Source organism: Perna viridis, chromosome 3 (genome assembly GCF_037379345.1).
Source record: "Perna viridis isolate PV_CMFRI_1.1 ecotype Kerala chromosome 3, ASM3737934v1, whole genome shotgun sequence".
NCBI classification, from domain to species: Eukaryota; Metazoa; Mollusca; class Bivalvia; order Mytilida; family Mytilidae; genus Perna; species Perna viridis.
The window spans coordinates 37,648,170-37,664,055 of NC_142447.1; the positions used below are offsets into that span (position 1 = coordinate 37,648,170).

Below are 15,886 nucleotides of genomic sequence, written 5' to 3' on the forward strand. Positions count from 1 at the left end.
CTGTGACATCTATGGCAACACCGCCTGCACTAAGTCCAGCGCCCTAGGGCTGTAACTTAGTACACGATGTATGGTAGTACGGGACAGTTACAGCCCTAGATTAATCCTACGACGAGGAATGACTCGGCCAGCGAAAGCTATATTTTTATATAGCCTAGCTGGCCGAGTGGTCTAGGGCGCTGGACTTCATGCAGGCGGTGTTGCCATAGACTTCACAGTGGTACGAGTTCGAGTTCCGCGGAGGGAACGACCAAAAATTTGCAACGCAAATTTCACAGTTCTAACATCGTTGAGAATTTTTCAGACCTTTCTATACGTTTACATATCTTCCCTGTATCAATTTGATCCGATGGAGCAGTGTAGCGAATAGAGTCGTCACATTCTAAGACGTTATTATATATATATATATTATGCAACGAAGATTGTAAAGTTTTTATTACAATTTACCAATTGAAGACAGAGACACATGTGGCACAATACGACCTCTGAGATTTAAAATCCTTTTAACTCTGGTTGTGTATTCTAAAAAAAAAGAAAGAAATATTAGTTCACACTGATGTGGTCTTACATTGGTAGCTTATGGTATTAGGAAAAATCCTTATATCCTTCACAAGACTCTTTATGTTTACGACGATTGCAACTGTTGCAATGAAAATATATGTTTAAGATAAAATCAATTCTGAAAAATGAATGGTATAGGTAAGACGTGGAAGTGTATCAGTGTTAAATGAACATAACAATGAACAAGAAAAACAAAATTTGTGAAAGATCAAATTATTATTTTGTACGGGGATATTTTTTTTTACATTTCTTCAACAGTCGCATAAAATTTTTAAAAGTATACTTTGATAACATTCAAACGATAGTTTAAGGAGCCCTACTTTAGTAATGCCAATTGAAGCTTTCTGATTGATCTATTTTTTAACATTTTTTTTTCTCTTTGCTTTTTACAATACATTTCTAATGTTATAATAAATGTTAATTTAAAATTGTCACTACAAACTTTAAAATACCTAAATTCTATATGTAGAGGACAAAAAGTGTTTTCATGATAAATGAAGATGAATGCCAAGTGCATGTAACTTTTTTTACATCGTAAATAATGTTCTAAACATTATGCCCATGTTTTCTACATTCTTTATCAAATGTAAACTGTTACTTATATTTATTACCTTTTAGGATTGGTATCGCCCAGTGCAAAACATGGACTATTCAAATTTCCAATATGTTTGCCACCTTTTATAGTTAAAAAATCGGGGAAGGGAAACTACCATTTTAAAGTAACATTTTAGACACATGAGTTGAAAAGAAATGACGAGAAAATGGATTATGTTGGTATTATAAGCAAGAAATGTCTAATCGGGGTAGGGAAACTTACAGAGCCGTCTTTACTAATTTTAGTTTTTGCCTTCTTGTCGGCTTCTTCTTGTGTCATTGTTACATCAGGTTCTGGTTTCATCACAAGAGCTGCGCCATCTGGTGAGCACTCTGTTATTTCAAATATTCCCCCACACCCGTGGAATACCCACCATTCCTTTCCGTCAAGACCGATACCATACTTTTCGTCTGCTGGTTCGCATCGGTAGTAAGATCTACGTTCGATCAGAGTCAAGTTAACTATCAGCGAGTTTTCAAACTGTTTTGGCATGACCTCTGGTTTCTTAAACATACTGTCCGCTTCTTCAAAATACTGAACACAATCTTCTACAAATGAGAAGTATGAACGTTGAAGTATAATAGTAGATTAATTAAAGCCTTTTTAATTTAAAGCGAGTGATTGAATTAACATCAGGGAAAAAAGATGATTGAGTTTGATAGAAAGTTTAAACTCATTGTCAATTATGTAGTTAACAACCCAAGGAGTTACTTTATTCCCGGAGTTAGTTCTACTACTTACTATAATTAAACTAGTTAACTACATCACTACAATTGTCTTTTATTTGAGTTCTGGACAAAAATCTCTAGATATGGTATATCTTAACTTTAAAAACAAGCAACACATCATTGTAGGTACGAAGATCCACTTTTCATTTTTTTTTCAGCACGTGTACGTAGTACAGTCAGACATGTTTCTTTGTTTGTACAAGGTTGATAGAGATGCACAAAAAATACTAAACTATAGACTAGCTTGTTTCGGGCCACTACATTCACCGCATTGGTCCAAGTGAGTGAAAACATTACACATGTGCATTATATATTTCTTGTGTCTCAACAAATTTTTTTAATGAACAATCAACGCTAATTCATGTTTTTGTTCTATACTCTGCAATAGATATTCACTACAATTATAAACCTTGACAGAAATTTTAATAATTTCAGAAGTCATATCGTATGATAATCTATGATCTTACTTATCCCAGGTTTGAACAATATAAACCTCTGTACGTACCCACAATGACATAGTTAATATGTGATACACGTTCTAACAAAATGTGTGATTGATGAAAGATATTACATCATAATTTAACATGTGATTTTCTCTACACGGTATTGTCTTGATAATAAAAAATGACATGTTATTTTATAACTTTTATAAGTTTGGTCGTACGTGAGTCATTACTAAGCCTCATTAGCTGAATAATTTCCTACATCTTTCCGTAGGTATTATTTGGAAAATATACCTTGTTTATAACACCGTAAAATAAACCACAGTAAAAAAAAAAACACTGAGAACCACAATATGTAACATGAAACAAAGCGGTAAATTTCGCTCAAAATCGTCATTAACTTTGAAATTTATTGCACTGCCAAAGGCACCGATCAATTTTGATCATATGACAAACAATTAAAAAACACATGATTTATATATCTAACGTACGTTGTTTTAAATTTCAATAAAGGAGAAACCTTACAATGTTAAGAATTTCCAATGTCATGCTTTCTATTACTACTTTTCTTCTGCTCAGTTTTTATAAGTCATTGTATTTTATCATGTTAGCTACATTTTAGGTCGTCTCTGTTTCCTGTTTTCACGTTTCAGCCATGTATTTTTATAGCTCTGATGTGCCTTCTTTTCTAACGTTTCGGTATATTTTTTGCCGATATTTCATATATTTATATTTAATACTGAAGTCATTTGTGGTGCATTTCCTTCACGTACAACACGTGTAGGCATACAATAAAGCATCCTAATTACAAGCAAAAATTATTAATTACAGTATACAGCAAAATATCCCTGGTTAATGACATAAAAAAACTGCCTAAAGTTTTCTTTATTTCATCCTTATTCTTTTCTATTGTGTGATAAAAGTAAGCTTGTAAAGACTCAGGTTGGTATTTTACATAATTACGGATGCACGCTTTAAATCATTGTTATTGTAATATGGCTTGCGTTTAATTCTTGGATCTTCAATTTGTTCACCTATTTATCAATGTTTCAGTGTGCATAACCTTAACATTATATTAAAATGTATATATGATAATTATAATTCAACTAGATTTCACTTTTTTTCAAAAGGCATCGTCTGAGAAATTGGAAATAGATAATTGTCGACAGTACAAAAGTTATTTACGATATAACTTGATGATGATGTAATAGTATCCAGCGGTGAATCCAGACATATCACAAAGTGGGAGGGGTACCACTCGAGTTTAGAAATTTATACTAAAAAAATGTGAAAAATATGTATTATATTAACTTATAATGTTGGTAATTCAATGCGATTTTTTCAATTATTTATTTAACCATTGATTTCTATGTATTTCCAATGATTTGATATAAAATAATATGACACTTCTTAAGGGCGGACTGGGTGACACGATCTCATTTGGATCCGCTTGTAATATTTCATTATCTTTAGTTATATCTCTTCGGCAAGGAACATCAATATAAGATAACTTTTCATCGTTGACATGACAAACCAAGAACGTATTTTTAAACATAAAAAAATACCGAACTTACGAGACAGTGCGAAGGAAATCACTACAGCAAAACATAATGTACAGAATACAGGCCCCTTCCACGTCATTTTATCACAGCTAGAATAATGAAAACAAACTATCAAGCGAAGACAAATATTTAAAAATAAGTAACTGAAAGCATCTGTACAAATAATTATTTTCTCAAGTATTGTTAAACAATAAGTAAACATATCGTAAGAAGCAAAAATAAATCTAATACAAGCATCTAATACTGTTCTCTATGTAAACGATTTCGAGCGTGCAAAATATAGGCCCTATTTTTTGATAAATTTAACGTATAGATTTTACATGCATATCCAATAAGGTATGTCACACGAAAAAAAGCATAAATTCTTTTCATTAACAACGATTAAACTGAAGTTGTATTCATTACAATTTTCAGGAGGAAAAAATATTTTGTTAATGTAATCAGCTATATACAGGTGCATTATTCTTTATAATGTGTATAATAGGTTAATCACATATGAATGCTGATGATTGACAAATGACAATTTTATTACCTGGTGTACATAAAATGTACAAAGACAGGAGAACATCAAAGAACGTTTGTTGCAAACTTAATATGAATCAATGTGGAATGTCAACTATTAACCTTTATTTTCTTTCAAAATATGTATCAATAATGCAGTACAGGAAATAATATGGACAACAAAATATATATTGCTTTGTACTGATCGGGACAAAATAATGGTAACTATGTTATTTGCTGTGATAGTTTCAGAACAGAATTTATGAATACATTAGCCTGACATAAACTATATATATATATATAATACAAATGATAATAAGTTTTATCAATTAGTAGTAATTGAAGATTTTGATTAAATCTTGGAAATACATATAAAATGAACACGTACCTGTCCTCGATAAAGCCTCTACAAGAACAATTAATCCAGATCGAATAAGCCTCAGGCTAAACTGCATTGTGGGATATTCTTGTATATCTATGTCATCGGTAATAAATGACTCCCTTGTCTTAAAAAGTGACAAAATGAGGAATGTAGACGTACATTACGTTACACAAGAGTTCACACGACATTTGTCTACGACCACGATTTCGTGTTATAAAGTTTCGGTTAAAGCTGGACTAAATCAATATTTAATTTTAAAATAACATTTGAACATAAGCTTGATTATTAGCCAAAAGACTTATCTTATATTAATGTTTTTTTTATATAAAACATGGGTGAGCAGCAGGGATATTAAGTCATGGCTAACTTATTTAGATTGTTCTAAAGACAGTGTAAATACATATAATGTTTTACATCGATCAACACTTCAGTACCAGTGAGACAATATCACATATTTCTTTGATACATTGCTCGGTATCTTAACTGTTAAAAGCGATGAATAATTGTTTTAGAGTGTTTATTAAAATTTATCATTGGAAATAATTAAATAAGTCTGTATTACGGGGTTAATTATTCATAAATACATTTTTTAAGTATTGCCATTTTCGTGTATGAGGCTTCCTATCTCAGACTGCTGTTGGGTAACGAAATTAAATCAAGGACTGAAGTCTTCAATGTCGCTAATCGTCAAATATTCACTGTCACTGATTTTGACATACTTTAAACATCCGAAAAAGTACAAATGCGATATGCTCTAAAGTCAGGTGACTTCCACTAAAATCTCGGTTCCCTATATATTATTGCGTACTCTTTCGTAACCGTTATGATCCGAATGGCTATATATAGATATCGGTGTCCTGGTAACATATATATGACCTTTACATAATCAATTGTAACGAACGCCTGTGTTTGAATCGGAAACTGGGTAATATTACATAAATTAAATGCTAACCGATCGCTTTATCTTATAATATAAATTCCCTTTCTAATACAAGCAAAACATACATAGACATGTGTATATTTTAAAAAAAGTACGTTATAGCGATCTTTGGGTCGCTTATAATATTGACAAGGAACCAGTTTATGAACCAGATTTAGCAGCTGGCAATGAATATTCATAAATATCGAATCGTGCTAATGTACATGACCTATACAGTCTGAACCGGAAACCGGGTAATGTTCAAAGCTAACTGAGCTAACTGATCATTTCATGTAAACTTACCGTTCTCATACAAGCAAGAAACACACGTAGAACACAAGTGTATGATATGTAAGAAGTACATTTTTATCTCGTATGAAGCTAGAACTATAAAAACTGTGGCGGTGAACACGGCGAAGATCTGCTGGATTATGTGGCGGTGAACACGGCGAAGATCTGCTGGATTTTGTGACGGTGAAGACGGCGAAGATCTGCTGGATTATGTGGCGGTGAACACGGCGAAGATCTGCTGGATTATGTGACGTATGCAAACACTATTAGACTTAAACTAACGACATAACCCACTCAAGCGTTTCCAGTTATCGTTAGATATAATGGCAAAAATGGATGGACGCGTGCAGTATTATATCACAATGCCTCCGTCAGATGTCAGGCACATGAAAGAAACGCTGTTTTTAACAATAATTAGACGTTTGTTTATGGTTTAAAAAATGCTATATTTTATTAAAACTGAAATGGATGACTGCGAGATCCGTAAAAATCCTCAAGCAACCACTCCAAAAAAGTCTTCTGTCAGCGTACCTCCCGGATGGATATCGTGGGAAATTTTTTTTTATCGAAGTAGGCTAGACCGTCAACTCAATCATCTAACACATACTTTATAGTCTTTCGCCAGATCCCCAAAAGCTTCCTTACGACTGAGGTCTACTAACAGCTTACCTGTTTCAATGGAAATCTCTTTATAATGTTTTCGAATATGTTTTACAATCGCAATTTGGATATACTCTCTATATTTGAGGCTGTGGCGAGGAAAGAACCCGACTATCTTTAAACTGTTAAAGCGATATTACGATTTAAACAATAAATAAATAAAAGTCTTGTTCCCTTTTTAAGCGTTTTTCGGATACTCTATACAAATGATTTTATTTAACTTTATCTTATCCTATTTCAACATGTTACTCCCGGTTTGTTCAAAAATCAAATGAGCTTTATTATAAATTTAGTAATGGCTGTTACACATATGCTGGGTAGTTGGCAAACCTCTGGTGAGTCTGCCTCAAAACGAGGAGGGTACGGACCCGGCATAAGTTGCGACGAATGATCTGCCATACTGCTGTCTGCTTATAAATATACAATTAACATGTTTTTAAAGTCTCTGCAAACTAATTTTCTTGTCATCATTATTCCCTAAAAGGACTGTAGTAGTAATTAAAAAAAAACTGCCTTCACGACTAAATATGGTTAAGTTTCGGCAATTTTTCTTATGTGTCCTCTTCCGCAACTTTCAATAAAATACATGTAGTGTCGAACTAACTTTCACTTTAGATTGTTAACAAAATAACCGTATATTATATTACATGTGAATTTTACTCAGAATTTTTTGTTTGGTTTTTGTTTCATTGGTGGCTTTGTTGTAATTTGTGTTTTCATAATATAAAAATAGATGTGATTTGATTGCTAATGAGATAGCCATCCACCGAATTTTAAGCAATGAACAATTAAATTTCTACAGGTCACCACACGGTCTTTATGCCTGTCCATATTTAGTCGTCTTTGATGTGACCTACCTCTGTATAAACTTTCTTGTTATGATGACTGAGTCCCGCCTTGCCTTATTTACATTGCTTCAAGAAAAGAAGACAACGTAAAATTTATTGGCTTATAATTGATTTTTTAAGTCTCCAGACATTACATGTATACAAATGTAACTGTAGTATGCAGGTTACTATGATAGTCTATGGTTATATTTGAATAAATAAGGTGCATTGGGGGTTCTTTAAATTGTTTATGTCAGATAGTTTTGACGCGTTAAAATATGAACTCGAAAGTTTATAGGCAGAACCATTTCTCAGAAATTTTTATGGATAACATTACATTTTTGATATATTCAGTTACCTATATCTCGACTTGGGACTTATTCATACCGATTTATAACGGGTTATTGATTTTTTTTATCCTTGAAACTTGTAACTTTCACGTTGTTCATTCCATTCTCTGCGACTTCCGGTTAAGAATATTTTGCGATATCATGCTTTTAACTCTAGAAAGTTTAAGTTACATTTATTTTGTAGTAAGGAATAATAGTTGGCATTCCAGAATCATGGTAGTTTTAGTACTATTGTAACTATTATATTTTGTTAAGTACTTTTTATAGGAATTATTTTGCCAATTCACTACTGATCGTCTAGACGATTTGATTGATAAAGTACATTATCGATTATTTATAAAAAGTACAAAAGGCGATAAAGTTAAAAATTAACTATTTTTCACAATCTTTTTAAAGTCAACGGAAAAGTTATTTTTACAGCTTTATGTTACAATTAAGCGCTTTATCTGCCTGTCAGACAAGTATGAACTCTTTGGATATTGTCAGACAAGTTCCGATCGGTCAGTTGGTGTATTTTGCTGGCATATCGTAATCCAAATCGGGTCCAGACTAGTCGAAGACTGTCAAATATAATTTACTGAACCAAAATCAGCTGTAACCGTAACAGGTCAAAATTGAAGGTACACAATATGAATACTGTATTATCAGAACTTTGAAAAGTAGCGTATTCATTCGAGCAAAGTGCATGTAAGTCAAGCAAAGCAAAAGTAAAAGCTAAAGTTAAAGTCAAGTCAAAATGGCGTATGTTTACCTCAGTTTAATTCCGACTTTTCAAATATATTTTTTTATAGAAATGAATCAAGTTACAAACTCCGCGAAGTATTGTTTTCAAAGACTTCCACCATGCCGAAGCCCAATTCATATTGAAGTACATGTATAGTTTTATAGTAAGACAAGAAAGGCCAACACCCAACTTTAAACTTTTATTAAATAACACTACAACAACAAAGTTGAAAATGATAGCACTTTCTGTATATCCGTTACATCCCTCATTTAGTTCATTATAAAGCTAGAACATCGTTGCTTCTAGGAGATAATTCGACTGCCTTAGTGGATATAAACCACTAAATTCTCCAAAAATCTTTCGTAACAGAGGGTTAGCCAATCATTTGCACGATATGAGTGACGCTGACAATCAGCTGACTGTCCGTATGCTTGGTTTAATTTTCGTTTTTCGTGCTAATATATACTCAATACTGATAGACCCGGTTTGCACTCATATGTGTAATACATGACGGACTGAGGTGTATCTTAACATCCTTGGCTATCGTTTGGGGTCTCTCACGAACGGTGTAAAGCATCAAAGCGTTTACACAGCCCTCTGGCGTAGTCAAACCCGTGAATGTAGTTCATTGTGTTTTCGGGGAAATTATTTGTCATGTGACCACGTTCATTCTAAATTCATGAAAATTAATGCATTATCACGTGATTTAATGTCGATCGGTGACCTAGTGATTCGATTTGTAATATGCACGCTGTATACAGCTATGCTATTTACGCCAATAAACAAACCAAATAAACAACTTTTACTGTGAACCAGATATGATGATTAATTTGGTATGTATTAACAACGATCCAATTAAAAAATAATTGATCTTTAAGTTTGCCTATACCTGTTTATTTCTATGCATTTACCGGAATAAACCAATCGTTCATTATACATGTACATGTGTATTATATTCAATATATCTCCTACAAATACAATATTCTTAGACGTGTAAACCATTTGATGTTTAGCTATAAATGAAGACATTGCGAGATTATAAATAGTCATCGCTCATAGAAATGAAAAAGAGCAATGCTGAGTGCCAATTGGAAGGTTGTCTTCAGAAATTTCAACGCAAGGCCTGGTGGATCAATATACTAGTATTTACAGTAAGGGGACAGTGGTTCCGATCAAGAAACTTATATAAAGAAAGAGGTTTCAGACGACAGCCAAGGACTACACTTCCTGTTCCAGGCTAATATTTTTTTCATTTTTTTTTGCTAAACTTTTAACAAAAATGTAGCATAACACCCGAAACCACCCTGATCTATTACCCACTGTATCGTGTATTTTTATTACGGTTACCACCTGGTGACATCGGAAGCCCGGAAATGACAAAAGAAATGAAACTTTGCTTATAGACCATGGCATAGGAATTTCGATAGTACATTTCTCAGGAATGGTATTAGTCTGTGGTCTCGTGGTATTGCCTTTTGTAATAATAATTCTATTTGGCTATTTGGCCATGTGTTATAATGATAGAGCTGTAGGTGCTTCAGGGCCTTAGAAGTGCATGGCGAGTGTTTCCTGCACCAGACATAATCGTTGAAATTTTATTCTAAGACTTTGGTGTTTATGTTAATGTACGTGCATGTCTCTACAACTAGGTGCCAAGAAAATAAGCGCTTTTACACGACACACAGGTTTCTATGTGATAACTTGTACGACTTGAGCTATATAGCTTATCAACTGAGAGATGTAGCTAGATGAGAGGGACACGTAGGGCATGGTTTATTTCAATGATTGTGGCATAAGTTTGAATGATTTGACAGACAGTTAAAGTTTCGATCTGAAGATCTTCAAATTTGAAATTTAGGAACTGGGAAAGACCAACTAGTAGTTTGTAGTTCAATTATGCTGTGTGGATGTTTTGTATGAATTCATCTAGGTGTTCCATGTAAACCATCATCGAACCTCAATATTTCGCTAACTGGTGCACTGCATGCTACGATGCATCGCGAATTTTGTTGTATTTATTAAATGTCCTTCGTAATCAGAATGGTGAATTAAAAAAAAATCAGAGTTCAATATTAACCATTTACAACAAAAAGCCTGTGTTTTGATACGTTTGAATTCGATCCCTGTATTTGTATTTTCCTTTTATCCCTGCTTTTATCCCATATTTTTGCAATTTGACGGTTATTTGAGGCGTAAAAATTCATGCGATAAATATAAATTGATTGAGTACTTTGATTTTAGCAGCAGTTTAATTTTCCTTTGCTTGAGAACTGCTTAACTAGGACTAATGTAAAAACAGACATTAAGATGTAAATTCTTAGTAAATCATACACTTATAATTTGGTCCTAAGTTTGAAAAATGGTGCTGACAGCGACGTCATCGTCGGCGGTGTCAGTGTCGTCGTCGTCCATATTCACTTGATTTTCATGCGATGACTTTATGGTTATGGTTTATCAATTGTTATGAAATTTTAATATGCTTTTACTAACAACTAATTAATGATTGCTCCTATTTATTTCTTTAGTTTATGGCCCCTACCATTTTAAAATTATTAACATAACATAGCAAGTTCAACACATCCATTCAAGTACACCTTTAAGAAAGAATATGTATATGATATGTCTTATGGTTGTGGCAAGTCATACATGTGCATAATTCAATTATTGATTTCAGTAAATGGAGGAGTTTTCTGGACGATGCAAACACATTCTCCCTACCGGTGCACCTGGGCCATGCTCCCAGTTTTAAGTGGAGTCCGAGTTTCTCATTTACTTTTGTTACTTTGTATGTATTATTTTAGTTAATTTATGTTCATTGTTGTGTTTGTCTGTTTGTCTGGTCTTTGTCCCTGGATTATATTCCTTTGATTTCCTTTGATTTCCGCTAGAACCTTGGTTTTATTGGTTACTCTTGATCAAGACAAAACGTATGTATGTTCAAATTTGCTCTTTTGGCAATAGCAGTCCGCGTTCATACTTGCTGCTCGGGCAATAGCAGTCCGCGTCCATACTTGCTGCTCGGGCAATACCAGTCTGTGTCCACACTTATGTGGATTATAATAATATTCTTGTGCCATTATACATATGATATTACAAACCTGACATTATTGATTGCTGAATATGCTGTTATTATACAATGTAATTATGAAAACTGACCATTTCGCTTGAATGTATTACGACCTTAAAAGCACAAACAACAAGATACAAAGCCACTCGACGTTTCTTACATAACGTTTCAATTTATTTTTTTAGCAAAATCTTTCGACACAGAGTATTTTGTTCGGGCCATACTAAAGGGGAGACAACTCAATTTTGTTTTTTTTTACGAGTTTGATAAAAAAAGAACCACATTGAAAGACGTACAGTAATAATTTATTTTTATACTTTTGCATGGGTAACATGCGACATCAGTTTTCTAATTATGTTTTAAAAAACGGTTTGAATTTCAAACAAAATATCTACTTTGGCATTTAGGTTTTCTTTTTAGACTTCATTCAATGTAAAACTGTTCATTCCCCATAAGTGATAAATCTGATATACTTATTACGTAGATTCCTTGTGTAATCTTAACTGAAGTCCCCACGAATAATTTTGTACATACAGCTGTATTTATGTTCTAAATATTGATGTAAATTCAGAAAATTACAGTGTTTCCTTTCACTAAGAATGAATAAGACAAAATAGTCATATGCCAAAAGGTCAGACTAGACTAACGACCAAAAAGCCACTAACAGTCAACCTGTAAGGATCGACCATATAAGATATCTAAGGGTAGCCAAGGTCGTTATATATCCCAATGTGCCATTTATTGGCATAATTCCTTTAGCAATACCATATCAAATTTCAAGTATTTGTTCGACATTTGCCTCGCGGAGTTTAGTAATTTATTTTCATTAATATTTTCACCAGAAAACTAAAATGTATTTAAATGGATGAGTCTGTGGCGATGCAATAACACAAATGTATTTTATACGATATTGCGAAATAGACAATCCTAGTAACTACAATTCTCTCGAATATGACACTATTTGTTTAAAACAAACGTCGTTCGTTTGATTTTACTGCTTTACTAAAATGTACAGGAACTTTGAAATTTAAAGCTTCAATGAAAATGCTAGCAGCAAAATATAATTATATAAGACAAAATATCGGAATATTGTTAAACACATGACGAGAGAAACATAATGATGGTAAGTTATCTCGTTCTATTAATTATTATTAGCATGTGTTAATCTTGGAGTTGTAGTCCTTAAGTTGACGTGTTAACACTCTATTTTTGGAAGAGTTGGAATAATGTTTTTGTTTTCACATCTTATGTTGTCTTTTGTTTTACACATGAATCAATGTAATTCCCCTTTTTTATCAAAACTTTTAAAATTTTATAGTAATTAGCTAGAAAAAAACACTTTTCAGATACAAGTATTAGACCATAACAATATTATTGTTTTTGTACGATTTTATTATTGGAACAAATATAACAAATGTGTTGTAGACGAGCATACGCTCTAGTATGTGTATTACTGTCGTGTTGCTGGAAATCATATGTGCATCTGCTGACATGGAAAGTCAGGTAGAATATGAAAGTTTCGGTGGCGGAGATGTTAATGACGGGGGAATGTTCAATGCTGACTATGGAACCGGAGGCGGAGGGGAAGGTGGTGGTAAAGGTGGCGATTATAATGGCGACGGTAACCAAGGAGGCGGAGGGGAAGGTGGCGGAATGGGTGGCGATTATGGCGACGACGGTATGATTGGAGGAGGAGGGTCGGCAGGAGGAGGTATGTTTTGTTGCTCCATTAATTATAGCTTTTGTCTTGATAAAAAGTTTTTTTACGGTTTGATAAATTTGTTTTAATTATAGAAAAATGCATGCAATAATAAGTTTTTCTTTCAGGTAATACTTTTTGATAACAAAGTAATTTTAATGCTTGTTTTTTAAAGTTTTTTTTCGCTGTCATTTGATATCATCAGAGATTTTTTTTAGAAAAAAATATAAAAACAAAAACAAAACTATAAAATATAATAAAAAACCCAAAAGTAATCACCCATCTAATGATTTAAAAAAATATATATAATAGTGACGTTTAATCTTGTATTTCAGACGGCGACTGTAGTATGACTTGTCCGGATAGTAATATCTGTATTAATGTAACTAGTTTATGCAATGGAGTAGTGGAATGTCCAAATAGAGAAGATGAATTTAACTGCAGTGAGTACTCAAATCAATAATTGCCGAATAAAAACTACCCACCCTTACTATTGAAGTATCTTGGACCTGACATGTATGTACCCTCATGATGGTTACAGTTCGTCTTATATTTTTAAAAATGTTCCAAATACTTGCTAGCAAACATTATTTAGCTCTACCAGACATCAGTCAATTAAGGATAGTTTTGATGGTATAATGTGTTCTGAGCTAGCTTTCTTTAAGTGAATATCTCATTTGTCTGTAAGGTTCATTTTGATGTCTACCTTGTAGAGAACCGACAGAACTATTTAATGATCTTTATGGTGGGTTTACTGTTATTTCGGTTCGTTTTGGCCTTACATAAAAGGGGAGGTTAAGGCATTGAACCCCACCGCAGATTTCATGCACCTGTCCATAGTTATGTCTATGTGTCGATTTATTACATTTTTGTTTGATTTTGAAGAATTGTCATCGTTCAGTAACCATGGATTTTATTACTTTCGTGTCGGGGACTTCTAATTACTTATTCAAGATCTTTTGGTGATCTCTGAAAGTATTTACTATTTTGTATTAAGGTTATACGCTGGCACACGTGTTACGTTTCATCGTACCCGTTCGTTTTCTTTTTGATAATGAAAATAAATAGTGCTGTACATTTTCCAAGAAACATATAGGGTAACTGTTTGTACATCTTATCTTCTTGTAGACGTACGCATAGAATTTGATCCACTGTCATAAATAGTTCAAAGTAATAAGCCAGTATTCTACATACTTGCGTTTTTCCCTTGAAAAATCTATTTGCAAAATTTGGAATAAGATCAGTTCATTTATTGACTACATCGAATCGAGGTTTAATTCTGATCAGCATTCGGTTAAAGAAGGATACCGTATATATCACGATTGAAACAAAAATGAATTAATGTCATTCAAAACAGGAGAAATTCAAATGGAACTCTTTGATGACAGTATCATATTATAGCATTATCTGTTATACTTAAGAGTAATGTAAAAATAATATTTTTCAGCAAACTCTGGCTGCCCTTTGACCTGTCCAGGAACATCTGTCTGCATCTACAGTACTTATATTTGCAATGCTGTCCATGATTGTCCAAATGGATTTGACGAATTGGATTGTGGTATGTAGAAGTATGGTGTGAGGCATAAAGTAACAAGTATTATCCTTGATAAGATAGCCGACGCATATTCTCGCTTTTTTAAATACCAAATCTGATTAAGATTTTATTTTGTGAACTGTGTGATCACTGTACTATGTTTCATATTACAATTATTTTAAAGGTTCAACAAGTTAACTATTTCCAATTATTCAAAATTTCCAAATATTCCAGAAACCAATGCCCCCCAATGGAGCTTTAAATTTCACGGTTGCTACCACAGTTGTCCAATGAAATGCGAGGTTGCAAGCTGCATCTGTAAGGTTGCCATGGTTAAGCATATTGGATGTTATGTGATGTCAAAGTGAACTCAATACCGAGTGCATCGAAAAAAAATGTGTTTTACATATATATATATATATATATATATATATATATATATATATATATATATATATATATATATATATATCTTATTTTACTTTGATATACAAATTAACAGTCCCATGGTGATTAATTCATTGATGATAATTCAAATATTACATCATTTTTTATGATAGCTTTTATAACAAAAAGCGGTGGCTGATATAAATTCAATAGATTATCTATTGGAGTAAGTAACTTTGAAGGACGAATCGAATAATAAAAGGACTGAAATTCTGATAACGTCTTAAAAACCGTTTTAAAATGAAGAGAATATTCAACAATTTAAATACAAAGTTATAAGATTTTAAAAAGATAAAAAAAAATTGAATTTTTCAATTAGGTTTGAGAACTCGTTATTTGTCTATTTCAGGGAATGGTTCTGAAACTAGTGTTATGAGTGGTAATGTGTTGTGGATTATAATGATGTTGTTAATACCAGATGGTCTAACCATGTGACTAATACAGTTATTATAATTTATTGTATAACTTCGAAGCTTGTAAAAAACTTAGCAGAATTTAATATTTTTAAGGTATTGCAGCTTCATTTTACTCAGATGTTTCAGTTACATGTTTTAATTGTCAGTGTGAGAAATAGACTAGTAGTAAGCTAACAATAT

The 15,886-nt window shown here is 32.8% G+C and overlaps 2 protein-coding genes and 1 long non-coding RNA gene across 3 annotated transcripts; 2 read left to right on the forward strand and 1 right to left on the reverse strand.

The window, feature by feature from the left end:
- Nucleotides 1-418: 418 nt before the first annotated feature.
- Nucleotides 419-4,864, reverse strand: LOC148622132 (uncharacterized). The gene is made up of 4 exons (XM_088574032.1): nt 4,779-4,864; nt 3,902-3,978; nt 1,379-1,704; nt 419-522 (listed from the first exon to the last, which is right to left on the reverse strand). The coding sequence occupies exons 2-4, from the start codon at nt 3,966-3,968 to the stop codon at nt 493-495; spliced, it is 423 nt and encodes a 140-aa protein (XP_088430158.1). The 5' UTR covers nt 3,969-3,978; nt 4,779-4,864; the 3' UTR covers nt 419-492.
- Nucleotides 4,865-12,612: 7,748 nt separating this feature from the next.
- LOC148622133 (uncharacterized) lies at nt 12,613-13,451 on the forward strand. Its single transcript, XM_088574107.1, has 3 exons — nt 12,613-12,733; nt 13,036-13,321; nt 13,438-13,451. The coding sequence occupies exons 1-3, from the start codon at nt 12,728-12,730 to the stop codon at nt 13,449-13,451; spliced, it is 306 nt and encodes a 101-aa protein (XP_088430233.1). The 5' UTR covers nt 12,613-12,727.
- Nucleotides 13,452-13,649: 198 nt separating this feature from the next.
- On the forward strand, nt 13,650-15,775 carry LOC148622134 (uncharacterized). Its single transcript, XR_015920579.1, has 3 exons — nt 13,650-13,752; nt 14,757-14,867; nt 15,640-15,775. It is a non-coding gene; the product is annotated as an uncharacterized LOC148622134 (long non-coding RNA).
- The last annotated feature ends 111 nt before the right edge of the window (nt 15,776-15,886 follow it).

Bases quoted from the DNA above. Each gene is read 5' to 3' on its own strand.
- LOC148622132 (XM_088574032.1), bottom strand. From the start codon at position 3,968: ATGACGTGGAAGGGGCCTGTATTCTGTACATTATGTTTTGCTGTAGTG. The intron at 1,705-3,901 runs GTAAGTTCGGTA...TCTCATTTGTAG, and splicing joins GATTTCCTTCGCACTGTCTC to AAGATTGTGTTCAGTATTTT. The intron at 523-1,378 runs GTAAGTTTCCCT...CTTTTTTTTTAG, and splicing joins AAATTAGTAAAGACGGCTCT to AATACACAACCAGAGTTAAA.